This window comes from Aspergillus sydowii (genome assembly GCF_001890705.1).
Source record: "Aspergillus sydowii CBS 593.65 unplaced genomic scaffold ASPSYscaffold_11, whole genome shotgun sequence".
In the NCBI taxonomy this organism is placed as follows: domain Eukaryota; kingdom Fungi; phylum Ascomycota; class Eurotiomycetes; order Eurotiales; family Aspergillaceae; genus Aspergillus; species Aspergillus sydowii.
In genome coordinates, this window is record NW_024467869.1 from 501,710 (window position 1) to 525,674 (window position 23,965).

Sequence of the window (23,965 nt, forward strand, 5' to 3'; positions counted from 1 at the left end):
CATCCACCCTCTATCATCAACTATCAGCACAATGCCTCAAACCTACCCTCGTCCCGACTTCCTCCGCAAAGACCTAACCTGGACCTCCCTCAACGGCCACTGGTCCTTCGCCTTCGACGACACCAACACCGGCCTCTCCCAGAACTGGCAATCCACGGGCCTCCCTCCAGCACAAACAACCCAAATCACCGTCCCCTACGCCTTCCAAACCCCAGCCTCAGGAATAAACCTGCAAGAAGCACACGAAGTCATCTGGTACGAGCGACGCATCAAGGACATCCGCACCGAGCGCGACCGCGCAGCGGGGAAGAAGAACCGTCTCCTCCTCCGCTTCGGGGCCGTCGACTACGAGTGTGAAGTCTGGATTGACGGGGTTTCTGTCAGGAGACACAGGGGCGGATATGTGCCCTTCGACGTGGACATTACTGATTCGTTTACTTCTGCACCCGGTGGTGAAGCCCGCGTAACGCTGCGCGTCCGCGACTCGCCGACCGATCTTACCCAGCCCCGTGGGAAACAGTACTGGGGGCCTGTTCCGGAGAGTATCTTCTACACGCCGACGAGCGGGATCTGGCAGAATGTGTGGCTAGAGGTTGTTCCTAGCGTGCGTATTCGGGATAGCAGTGGAGGGACTGTGTTGAGGAGTGATGATATCGAGAATGGAGTGTTGAAGGGGGTAATTGCTGTTTCGCAGTCGAATACCGGGGGATGCACTGTTAACGTTACGACAGCGTTGGCTGGGGCTGTAGTTGGGAAGACGAAGATTGATATTCCTGTTAATCAGGTATCGGGGGCCTTTGAGGTGGATATGCGTGTTCCCGAGGGCGCCGTTCCGAAGGAGGGCATTTTTGCTGGCGAAGGAGTGTGGCATAATGGTGTTGCGCTGTGGGCGCCTGATCATCCGATTCTGTACGATGTTGTTTTGCAACTGGCTGGTCCAGATGGAAATGTACTCGACGAGGTGCAGACCACTGCTGGCATGCGAAGTGTCACCTGGGAAAACAGCGATGGGACATTCCGACTTAACGGCAAGCCGTTGTTCCAGATGCTCTGTCTGGACCAGGGATACTGGCCCGAGACAGGGCTCACGCCCCCGTCGGCAGAAGCATTGAAGGAGGACATTGTCCTCGCGAAGAAGATGGGCCTTAACGGGTGTAGAAAGCACCAGAAGGTCGAAGACCCGGCCTTCCTTTACTACGCGGACAGACTCGGGTACCTCGTCTGGGGCGAGATTGCAAACGCGTATGAGTTCAGTGCAGATTACATCGACAGATTCAACGACGAGTGGACGCAGGTCGTCCAGCGCGATCGGAACCATCCATGTGTGGTTGTCTGGACTCCGGTGAACGAGAGCTGGGCATACAAGAACCTGAAGGACAACGCGCAGGAACGCAGCCATATCCGGTCGCTCTACCAGACCACCAAGTAAGCCATCGAGCATACCCTTACAAACTAGATACTAATCTACGACAGATCCCTCGATCCCTCCCGCCCTATCAACGACAACTGCGGCTGGGAGCACGTCCAGACAGACCTGACGACATACCACGACTACAGCGACTCCGCAGAACTCGCAAACATCTGCTCGAAGATGGAAGGCGGCATCCTGGCTCGCAAGCTCAACGGCGAGATGTTCCTGGATCCAATCACGCAAGACTCAAACGTCATCGATCCCGGCTCGAAACATAAGCCCGGTGCCCCGGTGATCTGCTCGGAAATGGGTGGTGTCAATATCGCCCCGGCAAAGGGGGCTCAGGCGTCCTCCCGGGATTGGGGATATACGACGGCCGCCGATCCGAACGATTTGCTGGCTCGGTTGGAGAAATTGTTCATGGCTGTCGTCAAGGGTGGGCATTCGTGTGGATTTGTCTATACCCAGCTGTAAGTCTCGTACCACCCCAACTATATGTCCTACTAACAGCTATTAGTTCCGATATTGAACAAGAAGTAAACGGGCTCTACTCGTATGACCGGAGGGAGAAGGTTCCTGCGGCCAGAGTCAAGGCGCTAATGGATGCGGCCGCAGAGTATTACTACAAGAATGTTGCACCTGCATCTTGAGCGTAGAACGTAAATTGGGTTGTATCCAACGCCCGCAATAAATAGCAATCGCCGTCATGATAATGAATTGTTCAAGGTCCAGATTGTACTACGGTATTCGGTGCCTACGGGGTCGGTCCAGGCCTCCCATCGGACTTCAGGAAATCCGGCGTTGACGCCCAATTTTAGCTGAGCTTGCCTATGTCTCATGGTCGTAAGAAAATAGTAAAGCTTCGCCCCAATTTGGATTGCTAGAAAGGATTCGATCTGTCGTCATATTAACCTCGCTGCCTAGGTAGCAACATGGTATACGTTTAACCCTTGCGGCCGGCTACATATGTGAGATATAAGCCTTTTCACCTCCCTAATTCTTCAGTCACGACACACGATGAAGTTTTTGTGTTTCGCAGCAGTGATCGTATGCGCGCAGGCTGCTGCGCTGTCTTCACGATACAATATCACACTTAACGACTGGAGCGCTGTAAGCCCCAGAGAGATACTAGCAGGGTAGCAAGAAGGAAGCTGACCAAACCGATCTAGCTGAAAGCATCTCCAGACCTCCAATGGGTCCCGTGCTTGCAGAAATATACCTGCGCCAAACTGCAAGTCCCTCTTGACTACGGAGATCCCTCGCACGGTACGACAGGGATCGCCTTCATCAAACTCCCAGCCCAGAACGGCACCAAAGATACACAGAGCCTGTTAATCAACCCAGGTGAGAGAGGCCTAACCACGTTGACCCCTGTCCCATGGGGAATCATGCATGCTAATGCAATCCGAATAGGCGGTCCCGGTGGCTCAGGTGTCGAAGCAGCCCTGTCCCAGGGAGCCGCGATAGCAGAGCTCGTTCAAGGTCGGCACGACATCGTCGGCTTCGATCCGAGAGGCGTCGGACGGAGTGGCCCAGTCGCAGACTGCTGGCCTGATAACCCCGCGGCGCGGGCGCAGTTCGAAACGCTATACTACCCAGAGACTTCGAGTGCATCGTCGACGGCCCTCGGAAGGCAGTTTGCTGCGTCGGACATCTTTGGGAAGACCTGTACCGGTCCTGTCGGGGGTAGGAATGGTGCTACTGCGTTTGTGAGTACGCCGGCCGTGGCAAGGGATTTGCTTTCTTTTGTTAAGGCGGAGCAGAAAGGTAGCAAGAGGGATGGAAAGCTCTGGTACCTGGGGGTTAGTTATGGGACTGTGCTAGGTAGTACGTTCGGGCATCTATTCCCAGAGCATGTTGGCAGGGTGATCCTGGATGGCGTTGTCGATGCAGAGGACTACTACAACGTCAGGTGGAAATCGAACTTGTACGACGCGGACAAGGCAGTCGACTCGTTCGTTGATACCTGCTTCGAAGCTGGGCCAAAGAACTGCTCCTTCTGGACGAACGGACCGCAGAAGATCAGATCAAGATTGGATACGATATTGCAGGACCTGAAGGACCATCCCATCCCCATCACCGCTTCAGGCGCCTGTCCACTGCCGCTGCTGGCGACGTACTCCGATCTCAAACAGTACATCTTGCAGGCAACGTACGCACCATTGCAAGGATTCCCGACCCTTGCGGATATCCTTTCTTCCCTGGAGAAGGGAAACACCACAGCGTACGTGGCTGCTGTAACTAACCTCTCAATACCCGCAGATCCATGCAACTACAACTATCGGGAGACAGGCACACACGATATTGCCACACTGATCAAATGTGCTGATGGGGCAGCTAGCCGTGGTCATGACCAAATTCCCAAGACTTTCAGCGAGTACAGGTCGTATGTCAACGACCTGACCAAGCAAAGCAGCTTCTTCGGCGAAGTCTGGCCAACCAACGCAAACAGCGTCTTGTGTAGGTCGTTCGATGTGACTCCTGCAAATACTGGCAGTCTTTCGGAGTCCATTCTCGCAACCAGACACACAGCAAACCCGATCTTGTTCGTCACTGCGGAAATTGATCCCGTCGCGCCTAAGAGAGGGTAAATATTCCATCTTAAGTGTGTTTTGTGTCTGGATTCAGTTAACTCATATTGATTCAATAGAGCGCATAAAATGTCGTCCGTGTTCCCGGCCTCTACTGTCCTGACCCAGAATTCAACCGGGCATACTGCGTTTGTCAGTGCTGGGACGTGCCTGCTGGGACATCTTCAGAAATATTTACTGCAAGGGCAGCTTCCTCCTGCCAATACCACTTGTCAGCCGGATGTGAAACCTTTTCAAGGGAAGTCATTGATTAATATTTGATTATCTAGTCTAGAGCTTGTATAGAGGATGTAAGGGCTGGAGTTGCTTAATACCAGTTCGCGATGGATATCCGGACACATAACGATAGACAGTCATTAACCGATCAAGTCAAGTAACAGACGAAGAAGTGAACTGCACTGAAAAGAGCTAGAACGTTAATGTGTTGACCCCGCAGAGATCCCTCCCGACACCCCCGGATGCCCTAAAGAGGAACACCCGGCGGGCCCTTGTCCGTCTCGTATAGAGCACTCTGCATGATTCGTGCCATCGTGGCCCCAGTTTCTCCGTCCATCCATCCGACATCCCCGTAGATGTGTTGGAGATGCAGCTGCTCGCTACGTCAACGAGGGGCATCCCCCAGCTTCATAGATTTAAATCAGACCATTTCGTGAGCAATTATCATTTAGACAGGCGGAATTAATCCAAGATTACACGCCACTCGCATCATCTATTTCAATTATCCAATAGCACATTCAGACAGAATGACCACAGAGTCTAGCAACGACTGGGAGAACCCCAAGATCTTCCAGCGCAATCGCCTCAAGCCCCGCGCGTACTGGATTCCGGATACGTCGCTGTCGCTGAACGGGAACTGGGACTTTAATTATGTTTCCTCGCCTCTCCTTGCCCCTTCCCCCTCACACTCGGATAAGGAAAACCATATCGCGGAAGACACCGAGGCAGAATGGAAGCCTATCGCTGTGCCCGGACACTGGCAGCTGCAGGGGTATGGTCGGCCCAACTATACAAATGTCATCTTTCCATTCCCCGTCAATCCGCCATATGTTCCGAGCGAGAATCCGACTGGGACATACAAGCGCACGTTCCTTGTTCCCTCTGAGTGGGATGAGGCCTCGCAGATCCGTCTGCGCTTTGATGGCGTGGATAGCGCATACCATGTCTGGGTCAACGGCGTGGAAGTGGGATATGCCCAAGGTAGTCGGAACCCAGCCGAGTTTGATATCTCGCGGATTGTGAAGAGAGGTGAGACGAATGAGGTCTTTGTTCGTGTTTACCAGTGGTCCGATGGGTCTTATATTGAAGACCAGGATCAGTGGTGGTTGTCTGGTATGTACCCTACCTCAACCCCTGAGTTGTGATTCTGACTTGACCAGGAATATTCCGCGATGTGACTTTGATTGCCTTCCCTTCCGCCACTCGTATTGAGGACTTTCATGTCAAAACAGTTCTTGACAAGGACTATGTGGACGCACAGCTTGAAGTATCTGTTGATCTGGCTTCCACCGAGGAGACCAAAGTCACTGCGACTCTGTTCGATCCATTCAACGAGTACAAGATCCTGAAATCAGAGGACAAAACACTCGATGCTATGCATGGAACGCTGAACATCGCTCTACCCGTGAGCAATCCCAAAAAATGGACAGCAGAGACGCCCTCCCTCTACGACCTCGAAATCACCCTGCATACAACCTCCAACCCAACCACCCCCCTGCAGAAAATCACCCACCGAGTCGGCTTCCGACAAGTCGAAATCCTTAACGGCAACATAACAGTAAACGGCAAACCTATCCTCTTCCGCGGCGTAAACAGACACGACCACCACCCTGTCTTCGGCCGCGCCGTGCCCCTTTCCTTCTTAAAGAACGACCTCCTGCTCATGAAAAAGCACAACATCAACTCCGTCCGCTGCTGCCACTACCCCTCGCACCCAGCGCTCTTCTCGCTCTGCGACGAGCTGGGCCTCTGGGTCATGGACGAGGCAGACCTCGAATGCCACGGCTTCTACGACGCAGTGGCCAGACCGCTCGATATCCCCGAGAGCATGGACTACGACCAGCGCAAGAAATTGACATTCGCACAGGCGGCGGAGTTTACATCGAATAATCCGGAATGGAAAGATGCGTATATCGACCGGGCTGTGCAGATGGTGGCAAGGGATCGGAATTATGCATCTGTTGTTATTTGGTCGTTGGGGAATGAGGCGTTCTATGGACAGAATCATGCTGCTATGTATGAGTATATTAAGAGCGTGGATCCGACAAAACCGATACACTACGAGGGTGATATGGAGGCCAAGACGGCGGATATGTATTCGTACATGTACCCGAGTGTGTCGCGGATCGAAAGGCTGGCAGTGGAAGAAGGGGATAACTTCGAGAAGCCGATTGTGCTATGTGAGTATGGCCACGCGATGGGGAATGCCCCGGGGGCTCTGGAGGAGTATATGGCTGCATTCCGTGGGAATCGGCGGCTGCAGGGCGGGTGGATTTGGGAGTGGGCGAACCACGGCTTGTGGGATGAGGAGAAGCGGCATTATGGGTATGGAGGGGACTTTGACGACGAGCCTAATGATGGCAGCTTTGTGCTTGATGGGTTGCTATTCAGTGATCATACGCCGACGCCTGGACTCGTGGAGTTGAGGAAGGCCTACGCCCCTGTGTATGGCTGGGTTGAGGGGGGGATGGTCCATGTCGAGAATAGACATGACTTTGCTGGACTGGAGGAGGTACAGGCGGTTTACCAGATTGAATCTTTGGGTGAACAGTACGTATATCTATGGTCTTGCTTGAGCTTTACTGACAGCAGTAGATCGAGGGTCGTCGCCGCCGGCACTCTGGACATCCCAGATATCCAACCCGGGAAAACAGGGACGCTTCCTCTGCCTCCTGTACCTCCACGTAAAGGAGAGAACTCAGAGCTATGGCTAACAGTGACCTTCACGACAAAACATGCCTCAGCGTGGTCTGACGCCAACTACGAGATCGCATGGTTTCAGCACCGTCTCGATTCATCCCCATTCCTCGATAGAATAGCTCCCACAGCCAATTTCCCAGTCACTCTCACCTCAACAAAGGCCCAGCACACCATAACCGGAGCGGACTTCACGATCTCGTTCTCCCGTACGACGGGGTCCCTCACAACCTGGCGCATCCACCAGCAAGACATCCTCTCGCCGTCCTCTCCCGCCCTAACCCCCAGCTTCTGGCGCCCACCAACAGACAACGACATCCCCCACGACCTAGGCGAATGGCGACGCTACGGGCTGGACACACTAACATCCGCTCTGCGGCAGCAAATAGTCAAGCAAATCAACGATTCAACCATCGAAATAGTCACAGATACATTCCTCTCCCCGCCAATTCTAGCCTGGGGATTCCAAACAACAACCACATACCGCATAACCGGCGACGGGGCACTCACGGTACACAGTCACATCAGGCCAACCGGTGCAAAGCCAAAGGATCTCCCCCGGGTTGGATTCGATCTGTACCTTGCAGACCGACTGGACAAGACAGCTTGGTTTGGCCTTGGACCTGGGGAAGCGTATGCTGATAAGAGGAACTCTCAGAAGGTTGGTGTTTACTCGGCCACTACAGCAGAGCTACATACCCCGTATGAAGTCCCCCAGGAAGGCGGGAATAGGATGGATACGCGATGGCTGCGACTGGGTGATGAGCGCGGATGGGGCCTTCGCGTTATCCGGGATACAACTGGTTCGGGTTCTAGTTCTGCTACTGCTAGTCCTTCTGGGTCAGATGGGCTTTTCCAGTGGCTTGCAACTCGGTACAGCCCTGAGGATATTGAGAAGGCTGCTCATGCGAACGAGCTCGTTCCTGATTCGCAGGTTCGAGTGAGGCTTGATGTTGCGAGTTGTGGTGTGGGCACTGGAGCGTGCGGCCCTACGACGCTCGACAAGTATAGGGTTCCTTGTGAGGAGACGGAGTTTGGGTTTAGGATTGAACCGTTCATTGGGGATTGGAGTAACTAGGTGGACAGCTATGACTGGGTGGGTAGGGCTGAGTGTCTACATGTATTAGGGCTTCAGGACGCTAGATACTTATATTGGATTGTTCTCCATCTCATTGACATTAAACTATTAGTTACTAAGAAGAGAAAGTGCTACCTACAATAGCTATTTACATCAGATCTATCGCCTAGTTCACACTCAAGACTCGCTGGTGCATAGTCTTTAACCTTTGAAAAGTCCCTGTTTCTTCATGCTCACCTGGCTGACGTTTCTCCAGATATAGCATCACCTCATCAACGGTAATTGCAGTCTCAAAGTCATCCGGCCACATTGACATACCGACCAGCAGCATATACAAGCACTGGAGAAGAGCGGCTCGGTAGTGGTCAAGAAACCAATTATACCGTTCGAATCTGCTTTCTTTCGCAAGTGTAAGATAGGCCTGGAGGTACTTGTTTGCGGGGTTACAGAACCTATGTGCTCGTAGAGTAGCCCTGGTTAGATGCTAATACATACCGGGTTAGTGACACTTACATTGTCCAGTCCTTCAGGTTCTTTGAATCCAGGCTCTGGCGTCCTGTTGGGACGAGGTCGAGAACAGCAACCTCAAGACATAGTATGTCTATCACGTCTTTTGCCCATTTTACATCGACTTTGACAGTATCCAAATCATCCCAATCGGGCAACTGGCCCATCTGCGTCTTTATATCGTGGAGTACAGTCTTCACGCGTTCGAGCTGCGAGCCATCGTAAGAACGTGTGTCTGGGCCGTCAAGAACTGTGCCACGAACGTTGCCTATGAGTCGATGCTCTAAGGCAGCTACCTCCGCCCTCGCGTATGATAGTAACACTGGAATTTCGCCATTTGAGTCGGATATAGCAGGAGGCTGTCGGTGCTTATCGCCAATTAGTTCTTCCTGGAAGGGCTCCTCGGACGCTGCCCCGGTAGCAATGCAGGATTGTGCATCCAGCCACCGTATATGATCCCACAGCCTCTGGCAAAGCTGTTGTATCGCTGGATTTGGGTTCAACACAGTATTTGGGTCATGTAATCGAATTCTTTGAGCTGCGACGGTCATGGCCTTGATGTAGCTCCTGTGACCAGATGACTCGACCAGGCTGCCAAAGACCAAATCCAGCAGCAATGATGCGATAATCGTACACAGACTTGGGTGATCATCAAACGAACTTGCGTCCAGAGCCATCCTCGCACTAATTTTGAAGTAAAGGATCACGCTATCTCGATTCTCTGTGCGCAGTGGCGGATCGGCCCAGGCACCCTGTGCGGCTGTGACGGCCCCGGAGCACAGCACAGCGAGGAAAACACATATCATGCCGGGGTCCTTCGATATGAGGGATCTCATTGTGTTGAAGTCCCTGGCGCTGTCGTACCGTTCCCAGAATCTAGTACCCCAGGTCTGCAACCGGGCCAAGTCTATCAGAGGGTAGATCGGATAGACTGAGTCGAAGAAGGCGTCCCATAGAGCCTCGCAAACAGCGAACCTAGGTAGTCGCATCAAAACGTAGTGTAGATTATCCATGTTGGTGTATGAAGGGGCTATATCTGGTTGTGGTGTTGGACTGTTGATGTCGCGGGTTACATCAAAGTCATTTATATACTACAACGCATTAGGATGGTGCGGTGGGACAAAGAGCTTTGACATACCACACCGAATACATATCTTGCTTCCTTATCGTTAATGATAAGTGGATACTGGCACTTTTCTCTGCACAATGGCCTGTACTCGCACCTCCCACATATTGGCCGTTGTCCCCCACACGGGAGTCCCTTCTGGCGACAGGGATTACAGATCAGGGAACCTTGGATTTCTGGCCTAACGGACGTTGAAGTGTCCATAATAACGCGTGTAGGTTATGTATCAGCGAAAGGTTTGGATAATCGAATTAATAATGTATAATTTACGGACAACAGAGTGCGGTGGATGGTGAACAGGGTAAGACGCCCCCTAATCAGGGCTGCCGCGGATTCTGCCATTTCTCTCGCAGAAGGAGCGTTGAGTAGAGACCACGAGGTGCATATTCTCTCCCGGCACAATGTTGTCATTGTGGGAAGGCGTGGTCTCCTTCATGGAAGGTGCTTCCAATCTAGACCGGCTAGCCACAGGTTTCTGCTCTCACACTATCAGCATGGCCTACATATGGTACGCACATGAGAAGTGAATTGGCCACGATCACTACCTCAGTGGCCAGCCCTGCATAACCCGGGCGAACTGAATCAATAAAAGAACCATAAGCGGGCCTACCACAATCCCAATCCAGCGAAGCCTGAGCAACGCTCGTTTCGTCTCCCCCCAGGCCGTACCACGCGGTGGCAGTGGTAGGAAATCCAACTTGGCTCCACCATCCGCAACCATAGACTGAAAGAACAGTGCCATCCGCTCGGACGTCAGGACGAAGGGGCCAGCCACTCTTTTCATGAATGTAGCCCGGGTATGCAAGCGAATGGCCTCGTTTGATGCGTATCCGATGATCTGACACCGTTGGAGGTGCGACTTTCTGAATTCGCACAGGCTATTTTCTACCGCAGCGTCAGACAGTTCCTCTTGGCCACTGGACTGGACAAGTTGATGGAGTCGACTTGCGAGCGCGGCTGCACTCTCAATTGCGATGCTTGCGCCGAGGCCTGTATTTGGGCTTGCCTTATCATGTCAGTTTCTGTCACTATCATTTACTTCACGCCTACCTTGGTGATACTGTCGCCAATGCACGCAATCCGGCCATGGTGCCATGTTTGGAACACATTCTCTTCCACCAGCGCAGCAGAAAACGATGTCCTTGCATTGAAGATGTCGCTGAACCGTACGTCTTCCCAGATCTCCACGTCTCCTATGCTTTCGCAAAATCTGATGTTGTCGGCCGTCGAGTAGGCAGGTTTCTCGGGGTATTGATATCGTCGATCCAGCTTGTCGACTACAAACCAGCCAATTTCACTATCTTTGCCGCAAAAGACGAATATCGCAAACCCGTCGTAACAGCGGACGATTTGCTCTCCAGCGCGTATGCCAGATATTGGTTTCGACATCCCGATCAAGACTCGATACTCCGACGCCAGGCCTATACCGATAGCGTTAGCAACTGCCCAGTATAACACACCGTAACGTACTAGCTGCCTCTTTCATAGCGCTCTTCCCTGCTTCCTGCAGCATATGCAAGCGGGCGATACTGTTCACGCCATCTGCCCCGACGACCAAATCGCCCTTGTATATTCCACCATTGGCCGTGTGCACCGCAACCTCTGATTCCTTGTGATAGATGCCCGTCACTCTCTTCCCTCCCAGAACATTACCCGACTCCCGCAGACCGTCATACAGCACCTCCAACATCTTCTGCCGTGTTATAACATTCACCGGGTACCCATATCTAGCCCCGAGTTAGCCCCATCCATACCGATACGAAGCACCTCACCTCCTCTCCAGCTCTGGCAGCCACCGCTGGCTCGAGCATCGTCCATCTGGAAACCCTGTTCGCGGCGTGATAATTGGCTCGGAAGCCTCGCTCATAGCCTCGTACAGCCCGAGCTGCTCGATGATGCGTGCCCCGGACGGCGCTATGACAAGGACGCCGCCAAGTCGGGGTTGGAAATCATGATGCTTTTCTAGCAGCGTGTACGAGATCCCGGCGCGTTCGAGGCTGTGTGCGAGGGTTAGGCCGGCAATGCCTCCGCCTATTATTATTACTTTGAAATGCTTTGAGTGGCCGTTTGTAGCCGCTGCCGCAGGCAACATCGTGAAGGTATTTGGTGTTGGTGGGAAAGTCTGGGAGAAATGAATAAACTGAGAATAACAGAACTTGAAATTGAGTCTCCTCGAGGTAAGCACAACGGAGAGCAGTTAGTGGTGTGATCAAATGTGTTACACTATGTGTATACAGCATGGATATAACATGTTAACATTCAACCCCTCATCAACGCTCAGTGTAACAAGATATTCATCCAGAAGAACTTCCATTGTATTTAAGCTCGGGCAGTAACTAGACGACAGTCATAGTTCCTTTTCAACCTTTGCATATCATACTTATAAAAACTCGAGTCCCAGAGCTGCATACTAATATCTATACCTTTATTCCACTGTCATGGGCTCAACACTCCCGAGTCTAAGGTTACACGTTTGTTCAGTATGAAGCATGTCAGATGCAGTCTATACACAAATAGTACTACACTAGGCATGCCTCATTCCCTAGTCTTTCTCCCTGCTGCCGTTCCATCCAGAAACCATAAGGAGAATACTGTGACAATCTCACAACATTCAAAATTACCCTCGTGGTTCAAACCCCATTCATGAGGTATTCGGTTTAGTCAAGAGGAAAGAAAGCTTCTGAAACATAAACGCGACTACGTTGCACAGGCATGTTTCTTGCCGAAGGCTTGTCGCACTTTCTGTGGAACCTGGTTGATGAACTGGTCGACGAAAGAAGGTCAAACTTGAATAACTCTCCCAGCATCAAACCCATTTTCGACCTTCTGTTCAGTCCGAGTCCACGGCAACACATATCCTCTCTGATTACTGACAACCCGTACTCCATTTTCCCTGAACTCAGTCGTAAAATGCGTATGCCCAAACGCCCAAGCCTTAATCCCACTTGTGTCGGTAATATTTCGCAGGATATCCGTTCCGAACGCAAATCTCCAGGGACTATTCTCGTGCTGCGGGGCCGAAGTCCGCTTGAGACACGGGGCGTGGTGCGTCACCACCAGAATCGATTTCTTGTCGATTTCATTTCGGACCTGTTCGTTCTCTCTCTGTACGCATCGTATCTCATCCAGTAACCAGGTGACGTCCTTTTCATGGGCTGCGTTATGGCTCTCGACACTCCAATCGGTAATCTTGGTGAAGTCGGAGATCTTGTACCGAACAATATCCCTCGCTTCCTCGGGAATGTCAGACCAGAGTGTACATCCTAGAACCGTAACACAGCAGCCGGAATCCGGGTCTCGGATGTCATGTCGTCGTCGATGGAGGAGGATTAGTCGTCCGTTGAAACAAGGTTCCTGTTCGAGCTCCCTCGCCTTCTGAATGCCCTCCTCAAAAGATAGATTGTGGAATTCATGATTCCCAAGGACGAGAAAGACCGTTTCAAATTGATCAGTCTGTTTCTGCAGGAAAGCGCGATAATTGTCGTAGTCGACTAAGCGCCCGACATCGCCGCCGAGAATGAGGGTCTTGGCGTGGGCGGGAATGGAGAAGGCCAGATACTGTTGATCGATTTCGAGATGGAGGTCGGAGAGGATTTGGATTACAGGGGACTGTAGAGGGAAGTTGTTGTGGGAGAATTGTTTTAATCTGTTCAGCATTGTGGAGCGTTGTGTTGGTGAAGTTGAGTTCATTGTGCGAAAAGAAGACGGATGGATGCCAAGACACCCACTTTATACCACTCTATACTGCTCTCTATTGTCTGTCTATTCAGTCTACACCTCTCTCCCTCCTTCTCTCTCCCTCCCCTGTGTGTCTCTTTCCACCTCCTGCGCATCCTGCGCATCCACAATATCAACCTTGTACCTCGAAAACTTCCTACTGTCCACCTTCCTCTCAAACAACACATCCAACTCCTCAAACGTCCTCCCCCTCGTCTCAGGCAGGTAAAAGAAACACCAAACAGCCGACAACCCAGCCAGCCCTGAAAATAAGAAACCCATTTTCCCGCGCCAGTCTCCCTGGTCCTCGTTCATCGCATACGGGATCACAACCGCAAAGACAACCGACCAGACGAAGCAGGCGACCGTCGCCAATGCAATCGTGAACCCACGCAGTCTCGCGGAGGAGACTTCCGCCAGTAACACATAACAGAACGGGCCCAGGGAGAGGTCGTAGACGAATGTACACAGGAGCATAATCCCACACTGGGCCCAAGTCACCGCTACCCTTGTACTCTCGACGCCGCGCGGCGCAAGGTCCACGGCGCCGATAGCGAATAAAGCCACGGCAAGCGAGCAGCAGCCAAAGAGGTACATCGTGCGCCGGCCGATATAAGAGAGGAGAAACCAGGAGATGCAAGTCCCGACGAATCCAATCGCCGTTAAGCCGAGGTTCATGCTAAACGCATCCGAGGCATCCAGGCCCGCGAGTTCCATAAAGTGCACCGCGTACGAAATGAAGAAGACGTTTCCCGTGAATGCTTGCATGCTGTACGCCATGACGCAGATGGTGAGGCGGCGGAAGTTGGGCCCGCGGAAGCACTCCATGTAGTGAGGGCGGCCACCCTGGAAGCTTTCCTCGAGACGCAGGGTCTCGCGGATGTGCGCCAGCTTGTGGGTTACGTCGACTGGGGGTGTTGCGAGGCGGCGCAGGGAGGCCAGCGCGTCGTTGTAGCGGCCTTTGCGGCAGAGCCAGTAGGGAGGGTCGGGGACGAAGTAGACCAGGGTTAGCATGATGCAGGGGAGGGCCCACTGCGTGGCGATGGGGATTTTATACGAGTAGACGGTGTTGATGGGTTCGGTGCCTTTGAGGATCCCTGAGGCGATGAGCGAGCCGATGGAAAAGGCGAGGTTGGTCATTGTTGCTGCGAAGCCGCGCAGGACCAGCGGGGTGACCTCGCCGACGTAGGCAGAGGCGCAGATCGGGTAGAAGGCGATGATGCAGCCGTTGACGAGCTGGCCGACGAACAGCTGGGCTGGGGAGTGGCTGAAGAACTGGATGAAGATGAAGGCGATGGACAGGACCGAGCAGACTGCGATCATGATCCGGGGGCCGAAGCGGTCGTAGGCCATGGCAGACAGCAGGGCGCCGACAATAGCTCCCAGGAGGTTTGCATAGTTGAAGGCAGAGAGCCACTGGGCTGCCAGCATGTATTGGCCGTTGTGATAGTAGCCGTATGTCTCTTTGAAGACGTCGAGCCCTACAAGGCCTTTGACAACACCGCCGTCCTGCTGGGTTAGTATGGACAGGTTTGCGAGTAGGACAACTTACGATTCCTTTCAACACGGTAGCCTAGCTCGTTAGCCTACATTATTTACGCTTGAGAAAAAAAGACATACCAAATTCATGAACATCCCCCAGGCCAGGGCGGGCCAGTGGCGGCGGGCAGCAGCGAAGAAGGTCAGGGCATGCTCGTCCTTGGTGAACTCGAACGACAACTCGGCCTCGCGCAGGTCGGCGTCTGCAGGCAGCACATGCACCAGGCGGACCTCCTTATCGGCGCCCATGTTGTCTCTGTCCTTCTCTTGAGTCTTGACAGAGGGGAAAAACCAGTTCAGGTTTCTTGGCTGGCGGGGCAGCACAGTGGGTTATAAGCATCTTTCATGCGCCTTTTATTGGCTGGCTGCATGCGTGAACTTTGTTAACATTCTCAGCTGTACGTTCTGCAGCTTAAAGATGCCAGAATAATACAGCCTTTGTCCGTTTATTTGGTTCTCAATTCCTGCGGTTTCTTTGGTTTGGTTCGTGTATCTGCCGAAATCCACCCCGACCAGCCCAGGAACAGGAACAGTAAGGCTGGCGATCCTCCAAGACCTAAATTAATGGCAATTAATGGTTCAGAGAGTCTAAATAATGGACCAGGATGGGGCTTCTCTGCTCCGCCCCCGCATCCTCTTCCTCCATCCTCATGCCACCCCTCTGCCCACCAGCTTGCCTCAACCCCAAAACTTTACTCCTGTACTTGCCTCGGCACAGCTGCGATCTGTACCATCGTCTTTCGCAGGGACCATGCGGGGCAGCTGAGCTGTTGATCCTTCGGCGCTGATCCTCTCAGCCAGAGTCAATCACAGCCAGTCAGGACCAGCCGGATTGCAGTTCGGGAATTCGCCATGCCACGAGGTGCAATGATCTTCTGGGGCGGGGGTCCCAGTCCTTTTTAGACTCTCAAGAGCTGGTAAGCGCCGACTTGTGCCGCTGTGATGTTGTGATATGGTGGTCTGAAACTGCCGTCCTGCGCACCCGGCAGCCCTATATAACGCTTCCCCTTTCTCCCTGAGTATAGACCGTAGACCCAGCACTCTTCTTTCCACTCATCATCATGCCTCTCGACACTACCACCTTCCATAATGTCATCAACGGCGAGCTGACCACCACAGCTGAGACACGCCACGGCATCAACCCCGCCACCAAGCAGCCCAACCCGGAGGTCCCTGTCTCGACCCAGGACGACCTCGACCGCGCCGTCGCCGCCGCAAGGACTGCATTCAAGACCTGGTCGCGCACCTCCTTCGACGAGCGTCGCAAGGCCATCTCCGCCTATGCCGACTCCATCGACGCCAACAAGGATGCGCTCGCCGCCCTCCTAACCCAGGAACAGGGCAAATCCCTCGCCCAGGCCGCGCAGGAAATCGGCATGGCTGTTATCTGGGCCCGCAGTCTATCTACCATCGAGATGCCCGAGACCGTCATCCAGGACAAGGACGACTGCAAGATCGTCCAGCGGTACACGCCGCTCGGTGTCGCCGGTGCCATTGTGCCCTGGAACTTCCCTGTCCTGCTTGCTGTCGGCAAGATCGTGCCCGCCGTGTACACCGGTAACACGGTCATCGTGAAACCCTCACCCTTTACTCCCTACTGTGATCTCAAGCTTGCTGAGCTCGCGATCCCCCATTTCCCTGCTGGTGTAATCCAGGCCCTCAGCGGCGGCGACGACCTTGGCCCTAGAATCACCGAACACCCCGGCATCGACAAGATCAGCTTCACTGGATCGTCGGTCACAGGCCGCAGAGTCATGGCCAGCTGCGCAAAGACACTGAAGCGCGTAACTCTGGAACTAGGCGGCAACGACGCTGCCATTATCTGCGACGATGTAGATATCGACAAGATCGTTCCAAACGTACCCTTCCTTCCCTTCCCTTCCTCTCCTTACCTGCAAATGCAAAGCTAATTATCCGTGTAATAGCTCGCAATTCTGTCCTTCCTAAACTGCTCGCAAATCTGCCTGATGATCAAACGCCTATACGTCCACTCCAGCATTTACGACACCTTCCTCTCCAAATTCGTCGAAGCCGTCAAGGCCTTCCAGGTCGGCCCCGGCACAGACGAGTCCGCATTCATTGGCCCCGTGCAAAACAGCATGCAGTACGAAAAGGCCAAAGACTTGTTCTCGTCCATCGCGACTCAGAATCTCAAGCCAGCCCTCGGTGGGACGATTTCAGAGTCCAGTGGATACTTCATCCCGCCTACGCTGATTGACAACCCGCCTGAAGAGTCTCGAGTCGTGCAGGAGGAACCCTTCGCGCCTATCCTGCCTTTGCTGAAATGGGACGATGAGGAGGACGTCCTTGCCCGCGCGAACGCGTCTGAGAGTGCGCTTGGGGCGTCAGTTTGGACGAAGGATCTGGACAAGGCACAGCGCATGGCGGATCAATTGCAGGCTGGCACTGTGTGGATTAACAGCCACTTTGAGGTCTCGCCGTTTGTGCCGTTTGGGGGGCATAAGAGCTCTGGACTGGGGACTGAATGGGGTGTGCAGGGGTTGACGCAGTACTGTAACTCGAAGTCGCTGTGGATTAGAAAGGCCTAGTCTTTATAGCGTTTAACGGTGACATGTTCATATATTTCCTGATTGAGTAGTAGTATCCTATGAAGCCTTCCTATCACCCCCCGTATACTCATCATCGTCAAACACAAACAACCTCAGCACAGCCTTTGCAACCTCCACCCCATCATGCTCAAGATACGCCGTCTCCGCCGCCCGATCCGCATGCTCCAGATCCTTAATCCCCCCGGCATCAACCCGGATCTGAATCTGCCGCTTGACCATATCCTCATCAAACGCCAAATGCGCCTGCGTCGTGAACAGCCGGTTCGGGATATACAAGCCCTGGACAGGGGTATGCTCACTGCGGCCCCAGACTAGGACGTCCGTATCAGGGGCGAGCAACTCAGCCCCAGCAGACGCAGCCGTAGGCGCCCGCACAACCTGGTCCTGATGCATCTGGTGCAGATGGATATGATCCTCCAGCGTGCGGAAAATGCGCTGCCCCGTAGGCGTAAGTTCAATCCTTGAATGAGCCAATTCCCAATCTTGCGATGGCGCAGGTCCTACCTCGCCACCTAACAGTCTAGCAAGAAGCTGGTGTCCAAAGCAGACACCCACGAAGTGAAATTCGGGCCTTTCTATCCACAACTTCCGCAGCAGGTCCAGCAATTGCAATATCCACTCGTTGTCGCCGTGCGCATCGTACACGCTCCCTGTAATCAGGAGGCCGTCGAAGGAGTCGAATTCATGCAACGCCGGGATCCGCCCGCCCGGCTGCTCGGTGACGACGAAGATCTGGTCTGTTTCTACGCCGAGAGGAGGGTGGTGGGCGCGCCCGGCGAGCGAGAAGTGGCTGTGGACGATTTTGCCGAAGGAGCCACGGTCTGAGAATGTGTCTGGGTGTGGAGTGTCGGTCTCGAGGACCATGAGGCGCACGACGGGCGCGGAGGGGGTGGGTTTGTATGTTTGGTCTGTTTCCATTGTCTTCTTGGGTGCGGTTATGCTGGTGGATATTATGATTCTAGGGGAGCAGGAGTAGGACTCTTATAAGATAGCATCTATGATGGGATGGCTGGTTCTGGCAGCCTGGTGGATCTTGGCTTGACGTCAGTTGCTGCAACATCTACTCCTTCAGTTACCCACTTGCCCGGGCACGAACCTACCGGGTTAAGGCTTTCTTTCCTCTGGCGTCTGGTCCTGGAGTAGCCAAGCCTGGGTTGGCTTCTGCCTGCGACGATTGCTTGGCTGTTGGCGGAGCGGAGTCTACAATATACTCTTGCTCTTGTCAAAAATGGCCATGATAGACATATCGACTGGCGTTTACAGTCATTGACTCTTACTTGCCGTAATGAAACAAGCGAGGCTGTCCCTTCGCCGTTTAATGCTTAGATACTGTAGTTTCATGCTGTCTGTCAGTTATACCGTCAAACATGTAGGACAACCAAGGTATAGAATCGTTGTTCCATTATTTTACAACCAGCATTTTTGAATTTATTAATTAATCGGTTAATATATACTTAACATGCCCATGGAAACCGAAAACCTATCCAATTGATTTCCCATCGGACAGGCCTTGGACGCTTCCACCGCAGTCGTACGGACGAGTCGATTCGCGCCAGCATACCATGGATCCTTAAGACTGGCCCCATTAAGCTCTGTCATAAATCCAGACTGGTACTGAGACAGGGAAATTACTCTGTGGAAATGCGACCGCAGAAGCGTGCTAAGCTGGTCCAACAATGCAACGGCAGCGCTGATACCCTCGGAAGACAGCTTCGCCAGGCTGGCAACATGTGCTGGCGAAATCGATCCGGCAAAGCTGGATGCTGACGGCGTCTCTGTGCCTGTGCCAGTGCCAGTACCACTTAGGCAGACGCCCTGGACAAGGATACCCTGGAGCCGGAGAAGATTGCGCCTGGTGCGTCCCATGTCGTCCATCAGAGTCTGCGAAACGGACTTGGACTTGTGCGACGCAGGCCGCGAGGTTATAATCTCGTGCGTGGCTGCATAGTAGCCAGGGCATTTGGCGCTTTCGTTGAATGCATAGTCGATCGTTTGCCCGAGAGGACTGCTGCTGGTCTTGGTCTTGCTTTTGCTTTCGCTTTCGCCATCGGCAGATGCGATGTCGATATCGACATCCTCGAAAATCGCAGCCCAGTCTGGCCTTCCCAGGATACAAGGCTCGCAGTTGATGAAAGCCTCGCCAATCAAGAATGGTCGGTAGGATAGTAATAGATTCCGACCCATGCCCGTCTTATGTGCATCCGGCCCCCGTGCAGCGATGATATGTCGGATTCCTTGGGCATGTAACAGCCAGGAACCCTCACAATCCCCATCTATCGCCTCAAACATACAAAGCATAATGGCAGCGGCGAGGGTTGAATCAGTTAACGCGGACGGCGTCCCTAAAATAGACGCGAGGTGCCGTATGCCCCGAGTATACATATGGCGCGCGGTCAGGAGGGCATTCTCATTCTCATGCTTATTCTTACTCTTATTCTCATTGCTTCCAGCCTGCATGGATCCCATCTGGTATGTGACGAGAGCACGCACCCCCCACATCACAGCCGGGGGCAGCGGTTGCGGGCTGCGTACAAAGTCCATCCAGTTCACGTCGACCCGCGAGGCAATCGACGCATGCATGTTGGGGAAATAGTGCACCAGGAACTGCTGGAACGCTTCTTTAGTTTGCAGATTCAGGGCCTCGCCCACGAGGCTTGGTGCGAGGGTCTCGTCAATCGAAGCCTGTGGTTTTATACCTTGTCGTATGCGTGGGGATAAAGCCTTCTTTTGCTGCTTCTGCTTCTGTTGCTGCTGCTCCTTCTCGTAAGTTCCATCGCGCTGTTCATGTTAGCTGGCTCGTGCTCTTGTATATGCCGGCTGTCAGTCAAAGACCAACCTGCCCGCTGTGAAAGTGGCCGCGACGGGCGCGACGCCTATCCATGTGCGCAGCTCCGCCCATTTCTTTTTCCATATCCCTCAGCGGTTAAGATAACTGACGACATGAAGAGTCAAGGAGAGAAAATTGCGCCGGTTCTCGTATTCCCACGGCGGGGCCGCTTTAAAGGATAATTTCCGGCTGTGCAGCCAAGGGAGATGTTGTCCAATGAGGCCTCGATTGCTGATCAGTTACCAGCTGGGATGGGATCAGCTGTGTGCTTGGAAACCCTCTTGTTCATAACTACATCCTTGGAACAATAGCACTGACAACCTAACTGGGTAGAGAGATGGTTACACATACACACAGCAGCCACGCGTCATCTGGGGCCAAATCTTCAGGCATATAAATTCCCGTCAGCCACAGCCCAAATCACAACTTGATAAACGTACACAGAATGTCAATCCCCCACCACCAAAAGATAAACATCGCCATCGCCGGCGGCGGAATAGCAGGCCTCTCCCTCACAGTCGGTCTAATCCAACACCCCCATATAACAGTGCACATCTACGAGTCCCAACCTGCATACCCCTGTACAGGCGCGGGTCTAGCACTACACAAGAACGCACTCGCCGCAATGGACCTCATCAGTCCCGAGCTGAAGATTTCGTATCTCGCCCGCGCGAATCTCATGAGTCGCGATGCGGAGGTTGAACTCGCTACGCAGGTTCTCCTTGCCGAGGGGCAGCATAGCGGGCGGGTGATTGGGCGGCTTGGGAAGGCGAAGGGGAGGAGGACGATTTCGCGAAAGGATTTGCTGGAGGGGTGGATTGGGTTGCTTCCGGGTAATACGGTGTCATTTGGGAAGAAGGTACAGGGTGTTGTTTTATCCTTATTAAATGACGGCGGTGATAGCAATGATATAAAATCGCAAGTCAAGCTGGAGTTCACGGACGGCACAACAGCAGAAGCAGACTGTCTTATCGGCGCAGACGGGGTCAGGAGTGCAGCCAGGAGATATCTCCTCGGAGAGAACCATCCAGCTACAGCACCGAAGAACCATGATCAGTGGTATCTGTACTCCCGTGCCGTCCCTATGGATGAAGCCCGGCAGGTCGTGAGAGAGGAGTGGACGCGGAATGCTGCCATCCTGTGTGGATCAAAAGGATACATGTGCTCGCTCCCGATTGATAAGGGGGATACCCTTAGTTGTACGTTCCAGGCCCCGGGGGCTTTATGCGGAGGAGAGCCAGAGTCATTCACCATGGGGCTGTTCGATGGGTACAGTGAAGATGCGCGGGCCATTGCTGAGGTACTGGAACTCATTTAACCCCTACTTACTTGTCTTCGCCCAATACTGATACAAAGTAGCTCATCAGCAGAAACCCACACCAAAGCTGGAAGATATATGACCACGATCCAGCACCGAAATACTACCACGGTGTAGTCGCGATGATCGGTGATGCCGCACACGCGACAGGTCCTTTTGTAGGCAATGGTGCCGGACAGGCCATTGAAGATGCAGCGGTATTGAATGCGTTGTTCGCTCGACTCGCCGAGGCTAGTCAGATACCTGCGGTGTTTTCTGCATATGATGCTGTTCGGAGGGAGCGGTCGACTAAGGCGATAAACATGAGTAGGGATGTCGGGCGATTATATGCCTACGCCCTTGAAGCGGTTGGAAGTGATCCAGAGAAGATGGAGAGATATCTGCGGGAATCTGGGTCGTATCTTAACGATGTCGACCTCGAGGCTCAGAATGCAGCTGCTATTGATTTATTTGAGAAGTACAGAGTTAATATAGAGAGTATATAGGTAGAGCCAACCCTGGTATCATTCAACAAACTGTCCAATCCCTAGCCACCCACGCTAAAAAAGCCTAATAGATATACCTGAAATACAAATTCTCCTGGTCCGTGCGGTCCTCAAACGCATGCGCCAAGTTCTGCTCATTCGGATCCAAACCCGCCTCCCTCAACAGTCTCTCCTTCTTCCTGTTCTGATGCGAAAGGTACCAGCGCAAGAAGATCACCGAGATGGTCAGGCAGACATAGCACCCAAGGTGAACCCCAAAGGCAATAAAGTACTTCGGCGCATCACGGTCTAGGAACACCTGCGGGCCGATGGCATTGCCCACAGCCCACGAGACGAATGTCGCGGCGATGACGGCGGATTTCTTGGTGGCACCACCGATGTTGCGAGATACCATTGACAGGCCGAGGGTCTGCGCGGACCAGAAGGAGAGGGTAATGTAGTAGCTGATCAGGAGACCGACCTTGGTGCCCATGTTGTGGTTATCGACGGTCATGAGGACGATCGTGCCGACGTACGAGCTGGACAGCGTTAGGGTTGCGGAAGTGGAAATATAAGGGGAGAACATACGGGATGATAAAGCCCAACATGACATAGAGGTTCTGACCAGTTTTACGGACGAGCCACGCTGAGGTTAAAAGGACGATGATGATATAGAAACCCAGAACCATAGCTAGGAGCTGGGTTTGGAGCTTGCTGAAATTGAAGCCCTCGATGACGATATTCGCAAACGCACCCAGACCACTAGTAGGCAGGGTCGTGAAGATCTGAATAGCACAGTAGCACCAGATCTGCGGGTCAAGCAGGGCTTCTTTGATTTGGTATGCGCGGAATTTCCTGTTCTGGATACCAGTCTGGTTGGATCGAACACGTTCGACCATGAGGCGCTTGTCTTCTTCGCTGAAGCATTTGGCGCGCATGGGCGAGTCAGGTAGCCACCACAGGACGAAGAAGCCCCAGATAACAGATGCGCAGCCGTATGTCATGAATAGGGCATGGAAGGACTTGACGTTGTGATCGTTCCCGATCAGGCTGAAGCAGTATGCGAGCAGACCACCGACGATCTGCTGGGTTCCGTTCATCATGTACCTGCGAGAGTTAAAAGTGGCCTAAAGAGGGCTTAGTATGGCATACCAGTATGTCACGGTTTCAGCCTGCTCCTGGCGCTTGTACCACATGCTGGACATCAGGACGAAGGAGGGCTGGCAGACGGCTTCGAAGATACCCAGCAGAGTGCGAACAGCGACCAAGCTAGGGAAGTCCTTGCAGGCACTGTGCAGGGCCAGAACTGCACCCCAGAGAATGATATTCACGCCGAGGTATTTCGCGATAGGGACTCGCTGGATGATCCAGTTGGTAGGGTATTCGACAAAGAGCACGGCGATGTAGATACAGGTCGTGAGCCAGGAGTACTACCAGAGTCAGCGCTGCAACTGTATGATGAAAATGACTAGAGCAGACAACCTTTTGGCCGTTTTCAAGACCGGCGTACTCTCTAATACCCATGATAGACGCGAACGACATGGTTCCCTTGTCCAGGGCCTGCAGGAAGTACGTGAAGATCATGATAACCAAGACACGCTTATCAATCATCCTGCGCAGGCGTTTGCTCGTCTCCTCGTCGACCTCGATCTGCTCCTGACCCGCATACTGCGCAATCTCCTTGTCAACACGAGAGTAGTCGACATTGTCCTTGTTCATGCCCTCGCCGAACGACGGGAGCCGCTCGACGTGGGCGGCATCCTTGACGTCCTTGGGCACAGACGTTGATTCCGTGTTGTCGGCCATACTGAAGTAACAAGAATAGGCCTGCCCTTCAAAGGTGGAGAGTAGAGGGGGAAAAAAAAACGAGCCCGAAAAGAAAGGGGAAGAAGGGTGGTTCACCT

General features: G+C 53.2%; 12 protein-coding genes across 12 annotated transcripts; 5 read left to right on the forward strand and 7 right to left on the reverse strand.

The window, feature by feature from the left end:
* Positions 1–31: 31 nt before the first annotated feature.
* On the forward strand, positions 32–2,061 carry ASPSYDRAFT_157749 (glycoside hydrolase family 2 protein; the record flags this gene model as incomplete). Its single annotated transcript, XM_040842668.1, has 3 exons — positions 32–1,425; positions 1,474–1,881; positions 1,929–2,061. 3 exons carry the CDS (start codon positions 32–34, stop codon positions 2,059–2,061), a joined length of 1,935 nt encoding a protein of 644 aa, XP_040699359.1.
* Positions 2,062–2,428: 367 nt separating this feature from the next.
* Positions 2,429–4,002, forward strand: ASPSYDRAFT_92685 (uncharacterized protein; the record flags this gene model as incomplete). Its single annotated transcript, XM_040852718.1, has 3 exons — positions 2,429–2,521; positions 2,581–2,755; positions 2,825–4,002. The coding sequence occupies 3 exons, from the start codon at positions 2,429–2,431 to the stop codon at positions 4,000–4,002; spliced, it is 1,446 nt and encodes a 481-aa protein (XP_040699360.1).
* A 595-nt stretch (positions 4,003–4,597) lies between these two features.
* On the forward strand, positions 4,598–8,161 carry ASPSYDRAFT_80966 (putative beta-galactosidase). Its single transcript, XM_040851068.1, has 3 exons — positions 4,598–5,331; positions 5,379–6,768; positions 6,814–8,161. Exons 1-3 carry the CDS (start codon positions 4,746–4,748, stop codon positions 7,991–7,993), a joined length of 3,156 nt encoding a protein of 1,051 aa, XP_040699361.1. The 5' UTR covers positions 4,598–4,745; the 3' UTR covers positions 7,994–8,161.
* ASPSYDRAFT_34478 (fungal specific transcription factor domain-containing protein) lies at positions 8,160–9,513 on the reverse strand (the record flags this gene model as incomplete). The annotated part of the gene is made up of 2 exons (XM_040845243.1): positions 8,160–8,445; positions 8,507–9,513. 2 exons carry the CDS (start codon positions 9,511–9,513, stop codon positions 8,160–8,162), a joined length of 1,293 nt encoding a protein of 430 aa, XP_040699362.1.
* Positions 9,514–10,167: 654 nt separating this feature from the next.
* ASPSYDRAFT_1159383 (FAD-dependent monooxygenase) lies at positions 10,168–11,718 on the reverse strand (the record flags this gene model as incomplete). The annotated part of the gene is made up of 4 exons (XM_040840066.1): positions 10,168–10,632; positions 10,677–11,047; positions 11,097–11,353; positions 11,399–11,718. 4 exons carry the CDS (start codon positions 11,716–11,718, stop codon positions 10,168–10,170), a joined length of 1,413 nt encoding a protein of 470 aa, XP_040699363.1.
* A 689-nt stretch (positions 11,719–12,407) lies between these two features.
* Positions 12,408–13,283, reverse strand: ASPSYDRAFT_158431 (uncharacterized protein; the record flags this gene model as incomplete). The annotated part of the gene is made up of 1 exon (XM_040842729.1): positions 12,408–13,283. One exon carries the CDS (start codon positions 13,281–13,283, stop codon positions 12,408–12,410), a length of 876 nt encoding a protein of 291 aa, XP_040699364.1.
* Positions 13,284–13,397: 114 nt separating this feature from the next.
* ASPSYDRAFT_158118 (putative MFS alpha-glucoside transporter) lies at positions 13,398–15,131 on the reverse strand (the record flags this gene model as incomplete). The annotated part of the gene is made up of 3 exons (XM_040842705.1): positions 13,398–14,852; positions 14,896–14,916; positions 14,964–15,131. The coding sequence occupies 3 exons, from the start codon at positions 15,129–15,131 to the stop codon at positions 13,398–13,400; spliced, it is 1,644 nt and encodes a 547-aa protein (XP_040699365.1).
* A 417-nt stretch (positions 15,132–15,548) lies between these two features.
* Positions 15,549–17,784, forward strand: ASPSYDRAFT_48773 (aldehyde dehydrogenase family protein). The gene is made up of 2 exons (XM_040847702.1): positions 15,549–16,741; positions 16,808–17,784. The coding sequence occupies exons 1-2, from the start codon at positions 15,944–15,946 to the stop codon at positions 17,429–17,431; spliced, it is 1,422 nt and encodes a 473-aa protein (XP_040699366.1). The 5' UTR covers positions 15,549–15,943; the 3' UTR covers positions 17,432–17,784.
* Positions 17,489–18,370, reverse strand: ASPSYDRAFT_60497 (type 1 glutamine amidotransferase; the record flags this gene model as incomplete). Its single annotated transcript, XM_040849861.1, has 1 exon — positions 17,489–18,370. The coding sequence occupies one exon, from the start codon at positions 18,368–18,370 to the stop codon at positions 17,489–17,491; it is 882 nt and encodes a 293-aa protein (XP_040699367.1).
* Positions 18,371–18,844: 474 nt separating this feature from the next.
* On the reverse strand, positions 18,845–20,408 carry ASPSYDRAFT_48775 (uncharacterized protein). Its single transcript, XM_040847703.1, has 2 exons — positions 20,289–20,408; positions 18,845–20,230 (listed from the first exon to the last, which is right to left on the reverse strand). The coding sequence occupies exons 1-2, from the start codon at positions 20,349–20,351 to the stop codon at positions 18,896–18,898; spliced, it is 1,398 nt and encodes a 465-aa protein (XP_040699368.1). The 5' UTR covers positions 20,352–20,408; the 3' UTR covers positions 18,845–18,895.
* A 316-nt stretch (positions 20,409–20,724) lies between these two features.
* Positions 20,725–22,082, forward strand: ASPSYDRAFT_92694 (uncharacterized protein; the record flags this gene model as incomplete). The annotated part of the gene is made up of 2 exons (XM_040852719.1): positions 20,725–21,579; positions 21,639–22,082. The coding sequence occupies 2 exons, from the start codon at positions 20,725–20,727 to the stop codon at positions 22,080–22,082; spliced, it is 1,299 nt and encodes a 432-aa protein (XP_040699369.1).
* Positions 22,083–22,146: 64 nt separating this feature from the next.
* ASPSYDRAFT_158062 (uncharacterized protein) lies at positions 22,147–23,867 on the reverse strand (the record flags this gene model as incomplete). The annotated part of the gene is made up of 4 exons (XM_040842701.1): positions 22,147–22,600; positions 22,650–23,168; positions 23,214–23,491; positions 23,544–23,867. 4 exons carry the CDS (start codon positions 23,865–23,867, stop codon positions 22,147–22,149), a joined length of 1,575 nt encoding a protein of 524 aa, XP_040699370.1.
* Positions 23,868–23,965: the final 98 nt, after the last annotated feature.